Below are 20157 nucleotides of genomic sequence, written 5' to 3' on the forward strand. Positions count from 1 at the left end.
AGTAGCTAATTCCTCTATTTTATGTCGCCGAAGTACGCTACAGGATCCTGCCCTTGCTGGAGACCCACAGAGATGAGGTGGATTCTTCACCTCTTCGGCCCTTTGGTGGGTGACTGTGCCATTGGGGTAGCGACGAGATTGCACTGGCTTATCTATTCTGAATGTATTCTGAATGTTCTTGTTGTTGTTTAGTCGTTTAGTCGTGTCCGCCTCTTTGTGACCCCCTGGACCAGAGCACGCCAGGCACTCCTGTCTTCCACTGCCTCCCGCAGTTGGGTCAAACTCATGCTGGTAGCTTCAAAAACACTGTCCCACCATCTCATCCTCTGTTGTCCCCTTCTCCTTGCGCCCTCCATCTTTCCCAACATCAGGGTCTTTTCCAGGGAGTCTTCTCTTCTCATGAGGTGGCCAAAGACTTGGAGCCTCAGCTTCAGGATCTGTCCTTCCAGTGAGCACTCAGGGCTGATTTCCTTCCGAATGGAGAGGTTTGATCTTCTTGCAGTCCATGGGACTCTCAAGAGTCTCCTCCAGCACCATAATCCAAAAGCATCCATTCTTCGGCGATCAGCCTTCTTTATGGTCCAGCTCTCACTTCCATACATCACTACTGGGAAAACCATAGCTTTAACTATACGGACCTTTGTGGGCAAGGTGATGTCTCTGCTTTTTAAGATGCTGTCTAGGTTTGTCATTGCTTTTCTTCTGAATGTTCTTGTGATGCCAATAAAGGTTGACTGACTGGCATGTAAATTTAATAAATTATTATTATTATTATTATTATTATTATTATTTGTACCCCGCCCATTCGACTAGGTTGCCGCAGCCACTCTGGGCAGCTCCCAACAGAATATAAAAGAACCTCTGACCTTTGAGATTTTGTAAAAAAAAAAATCTATAAAGATTATGCCTTTCATCAGAATAGCTATTCATTCACTCTTTTTTCCTTCATATGCCACAGTTGTACAGATACGAATTTAATAATGTGTGACCAAGATAGTTTGTTTGATGAAAAATGTTCCCATTTATATCTGGAAAACAACATTATCTTCTAAGCTTTTGTTTTTCGGCACCTGTGACTACATTTCCGCTTCTTTTGTTACGTTCCATATTATGACTAGCATTTAACGCTTCTCTATACAGTGGTACCTCGGGTTACAGACGCTTCAGGCTACATACGCTTCAGGTTACAGACTCCGCTAACCCAAAAATAGTAGCTCAGATTAGGAACTTTGCTTCAGGATGAGAACAGAAATTGCACGGTGGTGGCAGTGGGAGGCTCCATTAGCTAAAGTGGTTAAGAACGGACCTCCAGAACGAATTAAGTTCTTAACCCGAGGTACCACTGTACTCATTGAGTCTGACAAGCGCGGCCGATGTGAATGACAAGTGCCACCGCTGGCGCAGCACGTCTTTCGTAAATGAGCACACAAAGCGGAAAGTCCTTTAGTGAAACAGTAGGTATACATTTCAGTAATACCTAGGTAGGTATGTATCGTCTGTTTAACTCGTTGCTCGTTTTCCCTCCTTTTCTATTTTGTGGGAAGAAGGTTTTGTTGGCATAGTATGTAATGAATTTTAATATTTTTAACTATTGTAGTGTAGATTTTTGTGCACAGGCATGGTCCTCACAATAAACGGATTTGTTGTTGTTGTATTTTGTTTTTCTAGCTTGATCAAAATTATTTATTATTTCATGGGGACTGGGAGTGGCCGCCGGGACCACATAACACCGGTCCTGAGAGATCTGCATTGGCTCCCCGGACGTTTTGGAGCACAATTCAAAGTGTTGGTGCTGACCTTTAAAGCCCTAAACGGCCTCGGTCCTGTATACCTGAAGGAGCATCTCCACCCCCATCGTCCAGCCCGGATCTCCACTGAGGTCCAGCTCCGAGGGCCTTCTGGCAGTTCCCTCATTGCGAGAAGTGAGGTTACAGGGAACCAGACAGAGGGCCTTCTCGGTGGTGTCACCCGCCCTGTGGAACGCCCTCCCTTCAGATGTGAAGGAAATAAGCAGTTATCCTATCTTTAAAAGACATCTGAAGGCAGCCCTGTTTAGGGACGTTTTTAATATTTAATGCTGTTTTGTTTTTAACCCTTGATTGGGAGCCACCCAGAGTAGCTGGGGAAACTCAGCCAGGTGGGCGGGGTATAAATAAATTAATAATAATAATAATAATAATAATAATAATAATAATAATAATAGAATCTGTTTACCTATGAGATCGTCTCCTGCTCTGGAGGGTTGGAATCAAACCAACACTTTCCAGTAATAAGAAAGGCGATTCCGACTCAACATCAGGAAAAACCTTCTGACAGTAAGAGCTGTTTGACAGTGGAACGGTCTCCGTTGGAAGATGGTAGACTCTCCTTCCTTGGAGATTTTAAGCAGAGGTTGGGTGGCCATCTGTGAGCCAAGATTCCTGCATTACAGAGGGTTGGACTAGATGAAACATGGGGTTCCCTTCCGACTCTAAAAGTAAAGGTAAAGGGACCCCTGACCATTAGGTCCAGTCATGGTCGACTCTGGGGTTGCAGCGCTCATCTCGCTTTATTGGCCAAGGGAGCCGGCGTACAGCTTCCAGGTCATGTGGCCAGCAGGACTAAGCCGCTTCTGGCGAACCAGAGCAGCGCACGGAAACGCCGTTTACCTTCCCGCCAGAGTGGTACCTATTTATCTACTTGCACTTTGATGTGCTTTCGAACTGCTCGGTTGGCAGGAGCAGGGACTGAGCAACGGGAGCTCACCCCGTCGCAGGGATTCGAACTGCTGACCTTCTGATCGGCAAGTCCTAGGCTCTGTGGTTTAAGACACAGCGCCACCCACGTCGCTCCTTCCAACTCTACTATTCTATAATTCTACAAGATTGCCTTGCCCCAGTGTGACTGCTTGACCACTTTGATCATCGGAATTGGCATTTCCCCAAGGGCCAATGAATACCCATTCTGCATCTTGTAGGAACTCAATTGTTTAGCTGGAACTTTGGAACTCCCTGCCTATTGATTCCAGTTAGATGCCTTCACTCTATTCCTTTCGGTACCTGCTGAAGACGCTCTTATTTAAGACCAGTCTACCCAGGTGTTTAAGGGACTGGGTGGCACTGTGGGTTAAACCACAGAACCTAGTACTTGCCGATCAGAAGGTCGGCGGTTCGAATCCCCGCAATGACGGGGTGAGCTCCCATTGCTCAGTCCCTGCTCCTGCCAACCTAGCAGTTCAAAAGCACCTCAAGTAGATAAATAGGTGCCACTCTGGCAGGAAGGTAAACGGCATTTCTGTGCGCTGCTCTGGTTCTCTAGAAGCGGCTTAGTCCTGCTGGCTAAATGACCCGGAAGCTGTACGCCGGCTCCCTTGGCCAGTAAAGCGAGATGAGCGCCGCAAACCCAGAGTCAGCCACGACTGGACCTAATGGTCAGGGGTCTCTTTACTTTACTTTACCAAGGTGTTTAGAAAGCTTGCAGGCTTGATTTGCTTCAGTCAGTTTTACTGCGGTTTCAACTTTCTGTAGGTTTTAGATTTTTTTAAATGATCATTTCATTGCTTCAGTTTTTGGTTTTTTTTGCCAAGTACTTTGATGTTCTTCTGTAATCCAGCGGTATACAGTGGTACCTTAGGTTACAGACGCTTCAGGTTACAGATGCTTCAGGTTACAGACTCCGCTAACCCAGAAATAGTACCTCATGTTAAGAACTTTGCTTCAGGATGAGAACAGAAATTGTGCAGCGGCAGCGGGAGGCCCCATTAGCTAGAGTGGTGCTTCAGGTTAAGAACAGTTTCAGGTTAAGAACGGACCTCCAGAATGAATTAAGTTCTTAACCCAAGGTACCACTGTATATAAATGTTGATCACCAGATCTTGTGGTGGAATTCCTGAAGAAGAGTTTTCCTTTGCAGCCATCCTACATCTAAAGCATAGCTGTCAAGCGTCCCTTATTTGGTGGGACAGTCCCTTATCCCAGTGCCATGTCCCGCTGCTGTCCCTTATTGATAAGGCTTCGTTTGGCTGCTGGCTGGGCTTTCTGCCTTTGGCTCAGAGGGGCTCAGAAGTTGAACATACCTGTGCCCAGAAGATCCCTTATTTTGGCTGCTGATCCCTTATTTCCGAGGCTGCTGGTCCCTTATTTTCAAATCTGTAAGTTGACAGCTATGATCTAAAGACCCATACATTTCATTGGGGGAATTCCATATTCAGGTTCTTATGGGATAAGGTGAAAAACTCCCCCCCCCATGCCATTCACGATCCTAAGTTGGGCTCTGTGTTTTCAATTTTACCAAAAACAACGACACTATAATCGTTACAGTTTGCCTCAACTTTTCAACCTTTTGCTCCTTGAAGACTTGACTGTATGCAAACAGACCTGCCTCCCCCCCTCTTGAAAACCAGAGCCCTCGGCTCACAAAACGTCCAAACTTTTTATCTTATTTGGCAGCGCTTTTTCTCGAAGCTTCTTGTGTCCCCTCCTTGACTCCAACCGCTTCCATTTCCCTGCGAGATATCTGCTGGGGGAGGGGGAGAAAGAGTTGGTGAAGCAACCTTTGTTTTTAGCAAATGATGCCATTTGGGTAAAATACACACACACGAAACGAGGGGGGGGACAATCGCGCCCTCCTTCCTCCAGTCTTTTCCTGAAACGGATGCTCAGTATATCTCTAATTAAAACGGATGGGGCCGGACACCTCCTCCCCACCCACGTATCTCGTTGCTCCCCCATCCCCGGCGGCGCACAAAAGCAGAGCAATTAAAGCCGGCTTTCAGCGGGTTTAAGCTTTCTGCAGATTGCCACCGGGGCTCGGTGTTGGAAATTAAAGCGCAAAATACCTTGGAGAGCGACGCCGCGCGGAGGCGAAGTCATCGCGCGCGGCTAGTTGGGGGCGCATAGCCGGAGACATCGATTTATCCGGGGAGAGGGAGGGTGGCGGGGATGGGGGCGGAAAAGAAGCAAGGCTGATGAGGGCCGGGTTGGATTCCTCGGGTCCCGCACATGCAGCCAGCTCGTCCTTCGAAACGTTGCTTCTCAGGCATTTGGCACCCGAAAGAGAGGCTTTGTGCGTAAAGCGAGGATGCGCCGCTGGGATTTGGAGAGAACCTTTTGAGCGTCAAAGGCAGTAAGTAGAGAAATTTGCTTCTCTGGGAATAACGGCATGGCGGTGGCTGTGCAAATGCCCCCCCCCCCTCTTTACCCAGCACAATGATGATGGCAGGGAAGCTGTGAGATGATTCTGTGGGGTACGCGGAGCTCTGTGGCTTTACAAGCCGAGCATCTTCGTGGAGCTGTCGGAACGGAGACCCCGAGATGTCGCTGGGAGGGAGGAAAAGGTTTGGCGGAAGATGCCTTCTAAGAGATAACGTGGCCCTTGCTTTTACAGCGTTAAGGGAGCTCTCCGCTCCGGGAAAGGATGGCTATAAATCGGCTCGGCTTTCTGTCCAGGGAGACAGACAGGCCGGAAGAAAAGGGAGTGAATCAAGGCCGTATTGCGCGACGCGCAGCCACGCCGAGCATTTAAGATGGCCCATTTTGGTGCGTCCGAATGCAGCCTTGTTGCTTCAGTCTCTGCCACCTCTGAGTAATGCCAGTGATCTGCTGTTCAAGCATAGCAGCTTTCTCTAGAGGCAGAGCCCTTCCAGGCCGGTGTGGTCTGCAACATGTCTTTGGCACGAGAATCATAACGTATTAGCGGGGGGCTGGGTCTGTTCTGGGATGCTCCCCCAATGCTACCCAAAACCACTGCTTTCCGGAGGGGCTGTAGCGCACCCAAGGGGCCCAGAAATAAACCCAAGCATATGCTGTGAAAAAGGTGTGCGGTTTTCAGCAGAAAGTCGCAGGGCAGGAAACAAAGGCGTGTGGCTGCCCCAAAACCTTTGCAAGAGCAAACGGTATTGAAAATGGAATTAGGCACAGAGCGTCAGGAGTGCTAATCATTACCAATGTCAAAATAATGTCTGGAGGACCCCCAAAGATTCTAGTCCTCATCATCTTTAACAAAGACCCTTTGTTAAATAGGAACGCAGGAAGCTGCCAGACCATCTAGCTAAGCATTGCTACACTTAAGAAAGGTAAAGGTAAAGAACCCCTGGATGGTTCAGGCCAGTCAAAGGCGACTATGGGGTTGCGGCACTCATCTTGCTTTCGGGCCGAGGGAGCCGGTGTTTGTCCGGAGACAGCTTTCCGGGTCATGTGGCCAGCAGGACTAAACCGCTTCTGGCACAACGGGACACCGTGACGGAAACCAGAGTGCACAGAAACGCCATTTACCTTCCCGCTACAGCGGTACCTATTTATCTACTTGCACTTGTGTGCTTTTGAACTGCTAGGTTGGCAGGAACTGGGACAGAGCAACAGGAGCTCACCCCGTCGCGGGGATTCGAACCGCCGACCTTCCGATCAGCAAGCCCAATAGGCTCAGGGGTGTAGACCACAGCGCCACCTGTGTCTACACTAGCTGGTAGCAAACAGATGAGTCTTCAGGTGTCTTCTAAAAGTCAGATAGTTGTTTATTTTCTTGGCATCTGAAGGGAGGACATTCCACAAAGTGGGTGCCGCCACCAAGAAGGCCCTCTGCCTGGTTCCCTGTAACCTCACTTCTCATAGGAAGGGAACTGCCAGAATGCCCTCGGAGCTGGACCTCAGTGTCCGGGCTGGATGATGGGGGTGGAGACGCTCCTTCAGGGATACTGGGCCATTTAGAGCTTTAAAGCTCAGAATCCACGTTTTGACTTGTGCTCTGATACATCCTGGGAGCCAGTGTAGGTCTTTCAAGACTGGTGTTATGTGGTCTTGGTGGCCGCTCCCAGTCCCCAGTCTGGCTGCCGCATTCTGGATTAGTTGTAGTTTCCGGGTCACCTTCAAAGGTAGCCCCACATAGAGCGCATGGCAGTAGTCCAAGTGGGAGACAACCAGAGCATGGACCACTCTGGCGAGACAGTCTGTGGGCAGGGTGGGTCTCATCCTGCATACCAGATGGAGCTGGTAGACGGCTGCCCTGGACACAGAATTAACTTGCACCTCCATGAACAGCTGTGAGTCCAAAATGACTCCCAGGCTGCGCACCTGGTCCTTCAGGGGCACAGTTGCCCCATTCAGGACCAGGGAGCCCCCCACACTTTTGCCTGCCTTATACCGAATCCAACCTTAGGTCTATTTAGTTTGGTACTGCCTGCACCAACTGTCAGCATCTCTCCAGGAAACCTCTGAGTTTTGTGCGGCCGCAATGGAGGATACTGATCAAAGTTCACCGCCACCTCCTTTATTGATTTGATTTACCAATATTGGATTTTAAAAAATATGTATTGACTTCCATTCTTTGTTGCTATGTTGCGTGTCGCTCTGAGCATAGCATACATGAAAGGAAAAACGGTATACAAATCTAATAAATAATAAACTTATTATTCCAAGCATTGCCTGCGAAGGAATGCACCCCAGGGTAAAGTAAATGGTTCCCTTCTCTATTATCCCCCCCACAAAAAAAATATTTGCATCTTCTTTTGCAGACTGAGCTCAAGAGCAAGTTAACTTTGCTGTGCTGCCGAATCCTTTATCCGAAGCAACATGGGAACTACAGAGGCCACCCTGCGTATGGAAAACGTGGATGTGAAAGAGGAATGGCAGGATGAAGACTTCCCCAGGTTGGTTCCTGCAGCTGTTTGTTATTTTTAATTTATTTAAGATGCTTTAAGCGGCTCAAGCCCTCCCCATGCAAAAAATATGCAAGTAGCCATTGTTATACGAAAAATTGGGGGTTGGCTTTGGCAGCCCAAATCCTCCAATGAGGGACGACCCCTAAGTCTGTGATCGCCCTGAACTTGTCACTGTGATCCACGCGACGGTCACCTCCAGATTGTATTGTATTGTAACTCGCTCTACGTGGGGCTGCCCTTGAGACTGACCCAGAAACTCCAGCGGGTGCAGAATGCCGCAGCGAGACTCCTCAATGGGTTTCTGTCATGGGAGCATATTCACCTAGTGCTTTTCAAGCTGCACTGGCTCCCGGTGGAGTACAGGGTCAGGTTTAAGGTGCTGGTTTTAACCTTCAAAGCCCTATACGGCCTAGGACCCTCGTACCTATCGGACCGCCTCTCCTGGTATGTCCCACAGAGGAACTTACAGTCTTCAAACAAAAACATCTTGGAGGTCCCAGGCCACAGAGAAGTTAGGCTGGCCTCAACCAGAGCCAGGGCTTTTTCGGCCGTGGCCCCGATCTGGTGGAACGCTCTGTCCCAAGAGATCCCTCTTGCTGTTCTGGCTTCTGGGATAGCTGCGCAGCCTGCATTCGCTCCACAAGACGCACGCACATTTCCCCTTACTTTTTAGGAGGGGAAAAGTGAGTCTTATAGAGCAAAAAATACATTAATTCTCCCCTGGTCTCCTCGCTGGCCCAAATAGGACTAATTTAGCCAGCTAGCCCTGGTGATCATCTAATGTTTATTGGATGGATTTTCCCCCTAAATTGATTTTTATTGTTATTCGCGTTTTATACTCTATTTTTTGTTGCATCAATTCAGTGTTTTAAATTTGTTGTTAGCTGCCCTGAGCCTGGTTTACTGAACCGGGAAGGGCGAGTTATAAATTTTTAAAAAATATTATTATTATTATTAAAATGAAATGGGTTCGACGAGGGCGCATGGGCATTGACAGCTGAAATCTAACGTGGCCCAGGGGAGTAAAGACATCAGTTCTGCATGGAGCACGCTTCTCACTGAGATCCTATTGATGGCCACAGCGATTCTATCTTCCTAAGACAGTAGTCTCCCTGTCTAGTGCCAGCTGCCAAGGCAAAGTTTGCTGGAGCAGATGGAACCAACAAGTCATGCCATCTCCTGTCTTCCTTTCCACTGCATCATTAGCTGAGTGCTCTGTCTATGAAAGGCACAGCTGCAGAAGGGACTAAGAAATGCCTTTTTCAGTCACTGGTAAGGCAGGGAAGTGAGAGCTGGACCATAAAGAAGGCTGGTCGCCGAAGAATGGATGCTTTTGAATTCTGGTGCTGGAGGAGACTCTTGAGGGTCCCATGGACTGCAAGAAGATCAAACTTCTCCATTCTGAAGGAAATCAGCCCTGAGTGCTCACTGGAAGGACAGATCCTGAAGCTGAGGCTCCAAGACTTTGGCCACCTCATGAGAAGAGAAGACTCCCTGGAGAAGACCCTGATGTTGGGAAAGATGGAGGGCACAAGGAGAAGGAGATGACAGAGGACAAGATGGTGGGACAGTGTTCTTGAAGCTACCAGCATGAGTCTGACCAAACTGTGGGAGGCAGTGGAAGACAGGAGGGCCTGGCGTGCTCTGGTCCAAGGGGTCACGAAGAGGCGGACACGACTAAACAACTAAACAACAACAATGCAGGGAAGAGGGACGCGGGTGGCGCTGTGGGTTAAACCACAGAGCCTAGGGCTTGCCGATCAGAAGGTCGGCGGTTCAAATCCCCGCGATGGGGTGAGCTCCCGTTGCTCGGTCCCAGCTCCTGCCAACATAGCAGTTTCCGTGCACTGCTCTGGTTTGCCAGAAGTGGCTTAGTCCTTCTGGCCACATGACCCAGAAGCTGTACGCTCCCTCGGCCAGTAAAACGAGATGAGCGCTGCAACCCCAGAGTCAGCCATGACTGGACCTAATGGTCAGGGGTCCCTTTACCCTTTACCTGTTATTCAGTGGGAAGGCACGGGCTTTGCAATGCAGAATATCTCGGGTTCAATTTTGGGCATCTCCACCTATTTATTAACTTCATATCCTGCCTTTCTTCCCCTAGGGGCAAAACATGCCCGTGATTGAGCAAAGGTTAAAAAGGAAAAAAAGTTAAAGGACCCCTGGACAGTTATGTCCAGTCAAAGGCGACTATGGGGTTGAGGGAGCCAGCCTTTGTCCACAGACAGCTTTCCCGGTTGTGTGGCCCGTGCTTTTTTTCTGGGGGTACGCAGGGGTACCCATGTCCCTAAACATTTTGTGAATCTAAGTTTGGCCTCATTGAGGGGCAGTATTTCAATGTGAGTAGGAAAATGAAAGTACAGAGGTACCTTGGGTTACAGACGCTTCAGGTTGCATACGCTTCAGGTTACAGACTCCGCTAACCCAGAAATAGTACCTCGGGTTAAGAACTTTGCTTCAGGATGAGAACAGAAATCGGGCTCCGGCTGCATGGCGGCAGCAGGAGGCCCCATTAGCTAAAGTGGTGCTTCAGGTTAAGAACAGTTTCAGGTTAACAACAGACTTCCGGAACGAATTAAGTACTTAACCTGAGATACCACTGTATATATATATAAAATAATTTATAAGCCATGTGGTCAGACATTTTTAACGGCCGGATTGGCAGGATGCCTTTGAGATGGGAAAACGATGCCTGGGAAAGGGAGGCTTCCCCTTTCTGAAAACCAAAATAAAGCAAACGAGCTTGTGTAATTACGTCAGCACCTCCCGAACGTATGCGCTCATGCGCTTAGCAGATATTAATCCATCTGGCCGCGCAGGTCCCGAGTGGCCAGTACGGCGAGAGGGAATCCGGGCGAGGCAAACCGAGCCGTTGGTTAAAAGCTGGGCTAAATTAAAATGACATGTTCCGGGGAGGCATACAGATGTGGAAAGATCCCACCCCAAAGCAGGTTAAGTGTCTGTCTTGGCTGCCTGAGAGATGCCGGTTTTATTACCAAGCCTGAGTGATGCTCACAGATGCTGGGATGCAGGGAGCATGCTCAGTAGGCTGCTGTGCCGGCAAAGATTAGAGGAGGCAGGCACCATAACAGCAGCCGAGAGGGAAGCATCATATGATCGGCGCAGGCCGAAATGGTGACACATGATCAGCTGGGTCGATTCAAGAAAGTCCAGAGGAGAAGAGAGGGGAGGAGAGGGGGAATTGCCAGAAGCGCAGGCCGAGAGAAGCGGTGAAGCTTTTGAGACTGGAAACTGGGAGTTATCGCAGTCAAGAGCTGCACTTAAGGTAAAGGAAAGAAGCCTTTCTTTCAATCCCCTGCATCCATTTTTAGCCTTAATCTCCCCTTCCCTATACTGTGCAGAGCCCAGACAGATGCGTTTATTGACGACGACGCTGCTTGGATGCTAAAAGCGTAGAGGTCAAATTTGCCCCTCTAAATAACCTGCCTGTGTGCTTACAATTTCTCATCTTGTGCTTCCCCTTCTACGTTATTGCAGAGATGGGGGTAAAAGGGAAATTGATGTTTTGTTTTAAAATGAAATGCACTTTTGAAACAAGCTTATTTCGTAGCACACAACCACTGGTTTAGGAAGGGGTGGGGTAGGATTATGCAGTGATCCACGTAATTGCATCATTTATTTCGCTTCGGCCAGCCTTATGCTGAGGCCCGGCGAAAGAAGGGCAGGATAGGTGCTGACCTTTGTGGCTTTAACTCTATGAGGGCTGGGTGGGTGGGGTGATTTCTCCACCCTCCCGACCGGTAGAGATTTGGAATCGTTTGGGCTTCATCTTTTAAATATCTCCAGTGCTCAGAACTAGTTTGGTTAACAAAGTTCGCTGAATTAGTTTCCCCCTCAGAATTGCCCAAAAATGTGAATTAAGTTTCCTTTGGGCATAAAACCTTGAGTTTGTGTTCATTTTCTTCCATGTCTGTATGTGGTTTTTTTAACCCTTCAGGCTCCAAATGTTGTTGAATTCTCAACTCTCATCAGCCCCTGAAGCCAGCATGACCAATGGTTAGGAATGATAGGAGCTCATCAGTTTTGCGTTTACTGTATCTGTAAGATACGTCTGGGATTTCTGAAACATAGCTGGCATTCTGCCCTTCTTGTAAACGGGCTTGTCTAGGCAAAAATCGCTGAAATGTCCGGGAAAATCTGGATGTACGGCAGCCCATGTCAACCACAGAGGCTAGGACTTGCCCATCAGAAGGTCAGTGGTTTGAATCCCCGCCACGGGGTGAGCTCCCGTTGCTCGGTCCCTGCTCCTGCCAACCTAGCAGATCGAAAGCACGTCAAAGTGCAAGTAGATAAATAGGTACCACTCTGGCGGGAAGGTAAGCAGCTCAGTCCTGCTGCCCACATGACCCGGAAGCTGTATCTCTGTGTTATCTGGTGTTCACAACGATTTGTTAATTGAAAAAGAAAGCGTAAGACTGAGCTGGAAATACTTTTAAACTTCTCTCTCTCTCTCTCTCTCCCTCTCTCTCTCTCTCTCTCTCTCTCTCTCCTTCCCCCATCTTCCAACCTATAGACCTCTCCCAGAAGAGGCAGGGATGGAGTCACTGGGAAGCCCAGCTGAAGATGCCCTCTGTAAGTACGGGTTCAGGTGGGGACCTACTGCACTCTCTCCCAACACAACACATTGGAACAAATGAGATATACCGTATTTTTCGCTCTGTAAGACGCACCAGACCACAAGACGCACCTAGTTTTTGGAGGAGGAAAACAAGGAAAAAAATATTCTGAATCTCAGAAGCCCGAACAGCAAGAGGGATCGCTGTGCAGTGAAAGCAGCAATCCCTCTTGCTGTTCTGGCTTCTGGGATAGCTGCGCAGCCTGCATTCGCTCCATAAGACGCACACACAATTCCCCTTACTTTTTAAGAGGGAAAAAGTGAGTCTTATAGAGCAAAAAATACGGTAGATGATAAAATGGATGGAAACTTAAATGGGGGTGGCAGAGAACTGCAGAGTTGAAGGGATCCTAACCCAACCCTGTGCAGTGCTGGAATTTTGAGCACAAGAGCACAGGATAGCGATTCAGAGGCTGGAGGACCACAAGTCAACACACAAACACCAAAGACGCTTGGGGAGACAGATGGTGTGCTAGATTATGTCTAGAGGAGGTTGGAGGATGGATGGCAGCTAACAGATTGAGGTTGAATCCTGACAAGTACTGTTTTGTGGGACAGGGGGTGGGCAGGTGTGGGGGATGCCCTGGTCCTGAATGGGGTGACTGTGCCCCTGAAGGACCAGGTGCGCATCCTGGGAGTCATTTTGGACTCACAGCTGTCCATGGAGGCACAGGTCAATTCTGCGTCCAGGGCGGGTGTCTACCAGCTCCATCTGGTACGCAGGCTGAGACCCTATCTGCCCGCAGACTGTCTCACCAGAGTGGTCCATACTCTGGTTGTCTCTTGCTTGGACTACTGCCATGCGCTCTATGTGGGGCTACCTTTGAAGGTGACCCGGAAACTGCAACTAATCCAGAATGCGGCAGCTAGACTGGTGATTGGGAGTGGCCGCTGAGACCACATAACACCTTTGAAGGTGACCCGGAAACTGCAACTAATCCAGAATGCAGCAGCTGGACTGGTGACTGGGAGCGGCCGCTGAGACCACATAACACCGGTCTTGAAAGACCTACATTGGCTCCCAGAATGATTCCAAGCACAATTCAAAGTGTTGGTGCTGACCTTTAAAGCCCTAAATGACCTCGGCCCAGTAGACCTGAAGGAGTGTCTCCACCCCCATTCTTCTGCCTGGACACTGAGGTCCAGTGCCGAAGGCTTTCTGGCGGTTCCCTCCCTATGTGAAGTGAAGTTACAGGGAACCAGGCAGAGGGCCTTCTCAGTGGTGGCACCCACCCCGTGGAATGCCCTCCCATCCAGATGTCAAGGGAATAAACAACTACCTGACTTTTAGAAGACATCTGAAGGAGCCCTGTTTAGGGAAGTTTTTAATGTTTAATGCTGTATTATGTTTTTAATATTCTGTGGGGAACTGCCCAGAGTGGCTGGAGAAACCTGGCCAGATGGGCAGGGTATAAATAATAAATTATTATTATTATTACAGTGCTACCTCTGGTGACGAACTTAATTCGTTCCAGAGGTCCGTTCTTAACCTGAAACCTGAGGTACCACTTTAGCTAATGGGGCCTCCCGTGAACTGATGCACGTTGGGGCAAGAAATATGAATTTCTTTTCTTTCTTTCTTGTTATTTATGCTTAAACATCATGCAAAGAATAAAACGAACAAATAATACAAAAACAGAAGCAAATAAGAAAGCAAAATCGCAAGGATATAAACATAATAACCTAGTTAGTTAGCAGTCTCTTTATTCCTTTTTCGGTGTTATTTTTCCTTCTTCTTTTTTAAGGAGAATATAATGTTTTATATTTTTTGATTGTAGTTTAGGGGCAAGAAATATGAATTTCATGCTCCCGGGATCTGCACTGGAGGTGGCAGAGCAAGAACGAGACTTTGGGGTTGTAATGGATAGCTCAGTTAAGACGTTGATTCGCTGTACAAATTACTTCTGAATAGGCTCTTTCCCACCTCTTTCCACATGTAAATCCGCAGCTCCTCCGAACACGTTAAATTTTAGTAACGGGGCTCATCACAAGCGGAAGACGCTCGTCGCCCCAGAAATCAACATTTCCCTGGACCAGAGCGAAGGCTCTCTCCTGTCAGACGATTTCCTGGACACCCCGGACGACCTGGACATCAATGTCGATGACATCGAGACCCCCGACGAGACCGATTCTCTTGAGTTCCTGGGGAACGGGAACGAACTGGAATGGGAGGGTAAGTAAAGGGGAAATTTAAAAAAACCCTCCACAATATTGTATGCCTTTTCATACGGCTTTGAGATGATAGCTGACGACAAAAAGGAGCTGGAAAAGTTGGGGACCCCCCCATGCAAATAGGTGGAATATCACCTACAGACATCCCCCACCCTATTAGTACCCCTATAGTCCTAAATTAGAGGGACGCAGATTTTGAATAAATGGACAAGCTATAGGAATTGGAGGGATGTGGGTGGTGCTGTGGGTTAAACCACAGACCCTAGGACTTCCTGAGCAGAAGGTCGGTAGTTCGAATCCCCACGATGGGGTGAGCTCCCGTTGCTCGGTCCCTGCTCCTGCCAACCTAGCAGTTCGAAAGCATGTCAAAGTGCAAGTAGATAAATAGGTACCACTCCAGCAGGAAAGTAAACGGCGTTTCCGTGCGCTGCTCTGGCTCGCCAGAAGCGGCTTAGTCCTGCTGGCCACGTGACCCGGAAGCTGTACGCTGGCTCCCTCAGCCAATAAAGCGAAATGAGCGCCGCAACCCCAGAGTCGGCCACGACTGGACCTAATGGTCAGGGGTCCCTTTACCCTTAAGGTGCTAGTGGAGAATATTTTTATATATTTTTTATATGTCCCTTAATACTCGTCTCCCAAACACTTTCTGTACAATCGAGCCTTGCTAGCGATGGTCTTTGTGAATTCCCCCCTCAGACGACACTCCTGTGGCCACAGCCAAAAACATGCCGGGAGACAGCGCGGACTTATTTGGAGATGGCGCTGCGGAAGGGGGCAGCGCCACAAACGGCCGCCTGTGGAGAACGGTCATCATCGGGGAGCAGGAACACCGAATTGACCTGCAGATGATCAAGCCGTACATGAAAGTGGTGACGCACGGAGGTGAGGAGCCTAAGGGGGGCTTGCATTATTATTAAATAATAATAATAATAATAATAATAACAACAACAACAATAATAACAATAATAATAATAATAATTTATTATTTATACCCCGCCCATCTGGCTGGGCCTCCCCAGCCACTCTGGGCGGCTTCCATAAAAACCAAAAATACAATAAAATATCACACGTTAAAAACGTCCCTGAACAGGGCTGCCTTCAGATGTCTTCTGAATCTCATGTAGTTGTTTATCGCTTTGACATCTGCTGGGAGGGCGTTCCACAGGGCGGGCGCCACCACCGAGAAGGCCCTCTGCCTGGTTCCCTGTAGCTTTGCTTCTCGCAATGAGGGAACCGCCAGAAGGCCCTTGGAGCTGGACCTCAGTGTCCGGGCAGAACGATGGGGGTGGAGACGCTCCTTCAGGTATACTGGACCAAGGCCGTTTAGGGCTTTAAAGGTCAGCACCAACACTTTGAATTGTGCTCGGAAACATATTATTATTATTATTATTATTATTATTATTATTATTATTATTGCATTCGGGGGGGGAGGATTTGTGTCGCTGGGTGTGCAGATGGGTCACTTAAGATGCGCATTTGGCAATACAGTCGTACCTCAGGTTAAGTACTTAATTCGTTCCGGAGGTCCATTCTTAACTTGAAACTGTTCTTAACCTGAGGTACCACTTTAGCTAATGGGGCCTCCTGCTGCTACCGCGCCACCGGAGCACAATTTCTGTTCTCACCCTGAAGCAAAGTTCTTAACCCGAGGTATTATTTCTGGGTTAGCGGAGTCTGTAACCTGAAGCGTATGTAACCTGAAGCGTGTGTAACCTGAAGCGTGTGTAACCCGAGGTACCACTGTATCCAAGCAGGCGGCATCAGCAGCAGATATTGATTTGATGGATGGATGGCGGTTAACAGATTGAGGTTGATCCCTGACAAGACAGAAGTACAATGGTACCCCAGAGTCAGCCACGACTGGACCTAGTGGTCAGGGGTCCCTTTACCCTTTACTACCTCAGGTTAAGAACTTAATTTGTTCCGGAGGCCCATTCTTAACCTGAAACTGTTCTTAACCTGAGGTACCACTTTAGCTAATGGGGCCTCCCGCTACCGCCACACGATTTCTGCTCTCATCCGGAAACAAAGTTCTTAACCCGAGGTACTCATTCTGGGTTAGCGGAGTCTGTAAATTGAAGCGTCTGTAACCCAAGGTACCACTGTACTGTTTTCGGAGAACAAGGGGTGAGCAGGTGGGGGGGACTCTCTGGTCCTGAATGGGGCAACTGTGCCCCTGAAGGACCAGGTGCGCAGCCTGGGAGTTATTTTGGACTCCCAGCTGTCCATGGAGACGCAGGTCCATTCTGTGTCCAGGACAGCTGTCTACCAGCTCCCTCTGGTACGCAGGATGAGACCCTCCCTGCCCGCAGACTGTTACCGTGTTTTGTAAACTGCTTTGGGAAGTTGCATACCCCCAAAGCAGTATATAAATGCTCAGGACAAACAAAAACAAAACAAACTCCTTTTGCCAGCCCATTCCACGTCCAGCTTAGCTGCCCAACCCACTTTAATTAATTGACGTCTGTTTTTATGCATATTGTGTTGTTTATATAATGTTAGCCACTCTCAGCCCAGCCTCGGCCAGGGAGGGTGGGACAGAAATAAATTATTATTATTATTATTATTATTAGGGATGCGGGTGGCGCTGTGGGTTAAATCACAGAGCCTAGGGATTGCCGATCAGAAGGTCGGTGGTTCGAATCCCCGCGACGGGGTGAGCTCCCATTGCTTGGTCCCTGCTCCTGTCAACCTAGCAGTTCGAAAGCACATCAAAGTACAAGTAGATAAATAGGTACCACTCCGGTGGGAAGGGAAACGGCGTTTCCGTGCGCTGCTCTGGTTCACCAGATGCGGCTTAGTCCTGCTGGCCACATGACCCGGAAGCTGTACGCCGGCTCCCTCGGCCAGTAAAGCGAGATGAGCAACCCCAGAGTCGGCCACGACTGGACCTAATGGTCAGGGGTCCCTTTACCTTTACCACTGTATTATTATTATTATTATTATTATTATTATTATTATTATTATTATTTGTTTCCTGTCTGTTTCTCTCTCAGGTTATTACGGGGAAGGACTGAATGCCATCATCGTCTTTGCTGCCTGCTATCTGCCGGACAGCAGCCTGCCAGATTATCATTACATCATGGAGAACCTTTTCCTGTGAGTGACTTTTTCTTGTCTTCTGCTTGGAACTGAGGAGGGGAAAGTCGCTTTTAAGCTCCATTTGGATTAATTTCCCTTGCACCTCCTTTGCTTGGCCACGTCAGGGTGAAGATGGATTTGTTAAAATTAGGAAGGGTGGCAGTGCTGGGGGGGGGGGCATTTTGGAAACTGCCCCCATTTCCTTCAAAACACTTTTGCCCCCACAAGGCCAAACTCTGCAAAAGTCATCACCTGGCTATCGCCGGCGATTTCACCAATCCTCATCCCAACATTATTATTTTTATTTTTATTAAAAATTATTTATCCTTTTCAATTTTATACATTTCACTAGTTTTAAAGTCATTTAACATTTCGAAACAAGGGCTTCCTTCCTCCTCTTTCTGCGGTCCCTTAAATCCATTTTTAATATCTTCTGCATCTCCAAATTAACTCAATTTACTCATTTATGCATCTACTTTAAATATACACTCTTATAAAACTGCAGGTTATTTTTACAATAACCCTGGCAGTGTTTTCATCTGTTTATAACTTATCTGCAAATATTCAGTAAGCCATTTCCATTCTTTTATAACAAGTTTGCTATCTCGGTGTCTTATTTTTTCTGGTAAGTTTTGCCATTTCTCCTTATTCTGCTTCTTTCCATTTTGGGGTGAGTAACATTCTTGCCACTGTAGTGGTACCTCGGGTTAAGTACTTAATTTGTTCCGGAGGTCCGTTCTTAACCTGAAACTGTTCTTAACCTGAAGCACCACTTTAGCTAATGGGGCCTCCTGCTGCTGCCGCGCCACCGGAGCACGATTGCTGTTCTCATCTTGAAGCAAAGTTCTTAACCCGAGGTACTATTTCTGAGTTAACGGAGTCTGTAACCTGAAGCGGATATAACCTGAAGCGTATGTAACCCAAGGTACCACTGTAATAAGTTTCTATGCTGTTTGGGTACTTCTGCCTGTATAATTCACAAAAGAAAATCTTCTGGGTTTTGTTTCTTTTTACAAATGTTATTTTAAACATCCTTTATTTATTTTTCTGTCTCTGCTCTCCCGTAACCACGAAGTTAGATAATGATAATAATCTTCGTGATTTTATTATCTATATGCTGGCCATCTGACTGGGTTGCCCCCAGCCACTCAGAGAGGAACAAGAAGTCCATTTAGAGCAACTGTGTTTTCATCCTTTGTGCTGAGCATCGTGGTCCATGGATCAGCCTATGTACCCCTTACCAAATGCATTCTCTGTGTCTTTGCGTATGTACACACAGAAATGGAGGACTCCCTGGTCCTGAATGGGGTAACTGTGCCTCTGAAGGGCCAGGTGCGCAGCCTGGGGGTCATTTTGGACTCACAGCTATCCATGGAGGCACAGGTCAGTTCCATGCCCAGGGCGGCTGTCTACCAGCTCCATCTGGTATACAGAATGAGACCTTCCCTGCCTGCAGACTGTCTCTCCAGAGTGGTGCATGCTCTGGTTATGTCCCGCTTGGACTACTGCCATGCGCTCTACGTGGGGCTACCTTTGAAGGTGACCCGGAAACTACAACTAATCCAGAATGTGGCAGCTAGACTGGTGACTGGGAGCGGCACCGAGACCATGTAACACCGGTCTTGAAAGACCTACACTGGCTCCCAGTACGTTTCCGAGCACAATTCAAATTGTTGGTGCTGACCTTTAAAGCCCTAAATGGCCTCAGCCCAGTATACCTGAAGGAGCGTCTCCACCCCCATCGTTCTACCCGGACACTGAGGTCCAGCGCCGAGGGCCATATAATACCGGTCCTGAAAGACCTACATTGGCTCCTAGGACGTTTCCGAGCACAACTCAAAGTGTTGGTGCTGACCTTGAAAGCGCGCGCGCGCGCACACACACACACACACACACAGCATTTATATATCAAAAGCATTTACAAACCACTTAATATTTCAAAAATCTGTAAGTGGTGTACAGCCTGCCATTAAAACAAAAAGACAACCTAAAACCAGTAATATTGCAGGATAAAACACATAACCTGGAAGATAACTGGCCTGGCCTGCTCCTGTGCTTTTAACATTAAGCACAATTCAAAGTGTTGGTGCTGACCTTTAAAGCCCTAAACGCCCTTGGTCCAGTATACCTGAAGGAGCGTCTCCACCCCCATCGTCCAGCCTAGACCCTGAGGTCCAGCTCCGAGGGCCTTCTGCCAGTCCCCTCCCTGCGAGAAGCGAAGTTACAGGGAACCAGGCAAAGGGCCTTCTCGGTAGTGGCACCCGTCCTGTGGAACGCCCATCCGTCAGATGTCAAAGAAATAAACAACTACCTGACTTTTAGAAGACATCTGAAGGCAGCCCTGTTTAGGGAAGCTTTTAATATTTGATGAACCATTGTATTTTAATATTTTGCTGGAAGCTGCCCAGCCAGATGGGTGGGGTATAAATTCTTCTTCTTCTTCTTCTTCTTAGTTATCTGTTTCTGGTTTTCTAACAGGTATGTGATAAGCAGCTTGGAGTTGCTAGTGGCAGAGGATTATATGATTGTGTACATGAACGGTGCTACGCCACGCAGGAGAATGCCAGGGATCGGCTGGTTGAAAAAATGCTACCAAATGATAGACAGAAGGTGAGGTTTGTTAATTGAGTCCATG

The 20157-nt window shown here is 48.1% G+C and overlaps 1 protein-coding gene across 1 annotated transcript in view; it reads left to right on the plus strand.

Moving 5' to 3' along the window:
- The first annotated feature begins 4627 nt into the window (after positions 1 to 4627).
- The window catches only part of ATCAY (ATCAY kinesin light chain interacting caytaxin), a 34374-nt gene continuing 18844 nt past the window's right edge, over positions 4628 to 20157 (plus strand). The window contains exons 1-7 of the mRNA XM_081895784.1: positions 4628 to 5103; positions 7487 to 7621; positions 12168 to 12226; positions 14218 to 14442; positions 15138 to 15323; positions 17438 to 17540; positions 20001 to 20132. Of these exons, the coding sequence (XP_081751910.1) occupies positions 7545 to 7621; positions 12168 to 12226; positions 14218 to 14442; positions 15138 to 15323; positions 17438 to 17540; positions 20001 to 20132 (782 nt within the window). The 5' untranslated portion in view covers positions 4628 to 5103; positions 7487 to 7544. The remainder of the gene's footprint in view (positions 5104 to 7486; positions 7622 to 12167; positions 12227 to 14217; positions 14443 to 15137; positions 15324 to 17437; positions 17541 to 20000; positions 20133 to 20157) is intronic.

This window comes from Podarcis melisellensis (assembly GCF_964234715.1).
Source record: "Podarcis melisellensis genome assembly, chromosome: 18".
Taxonomy (NCBI): domain Eukaryota; kingdom Metazoa; phylum Chordata; class Lepidosauria; order Squamata; family Lacertidae; genus Podarcis; species Podarcis melisellensis.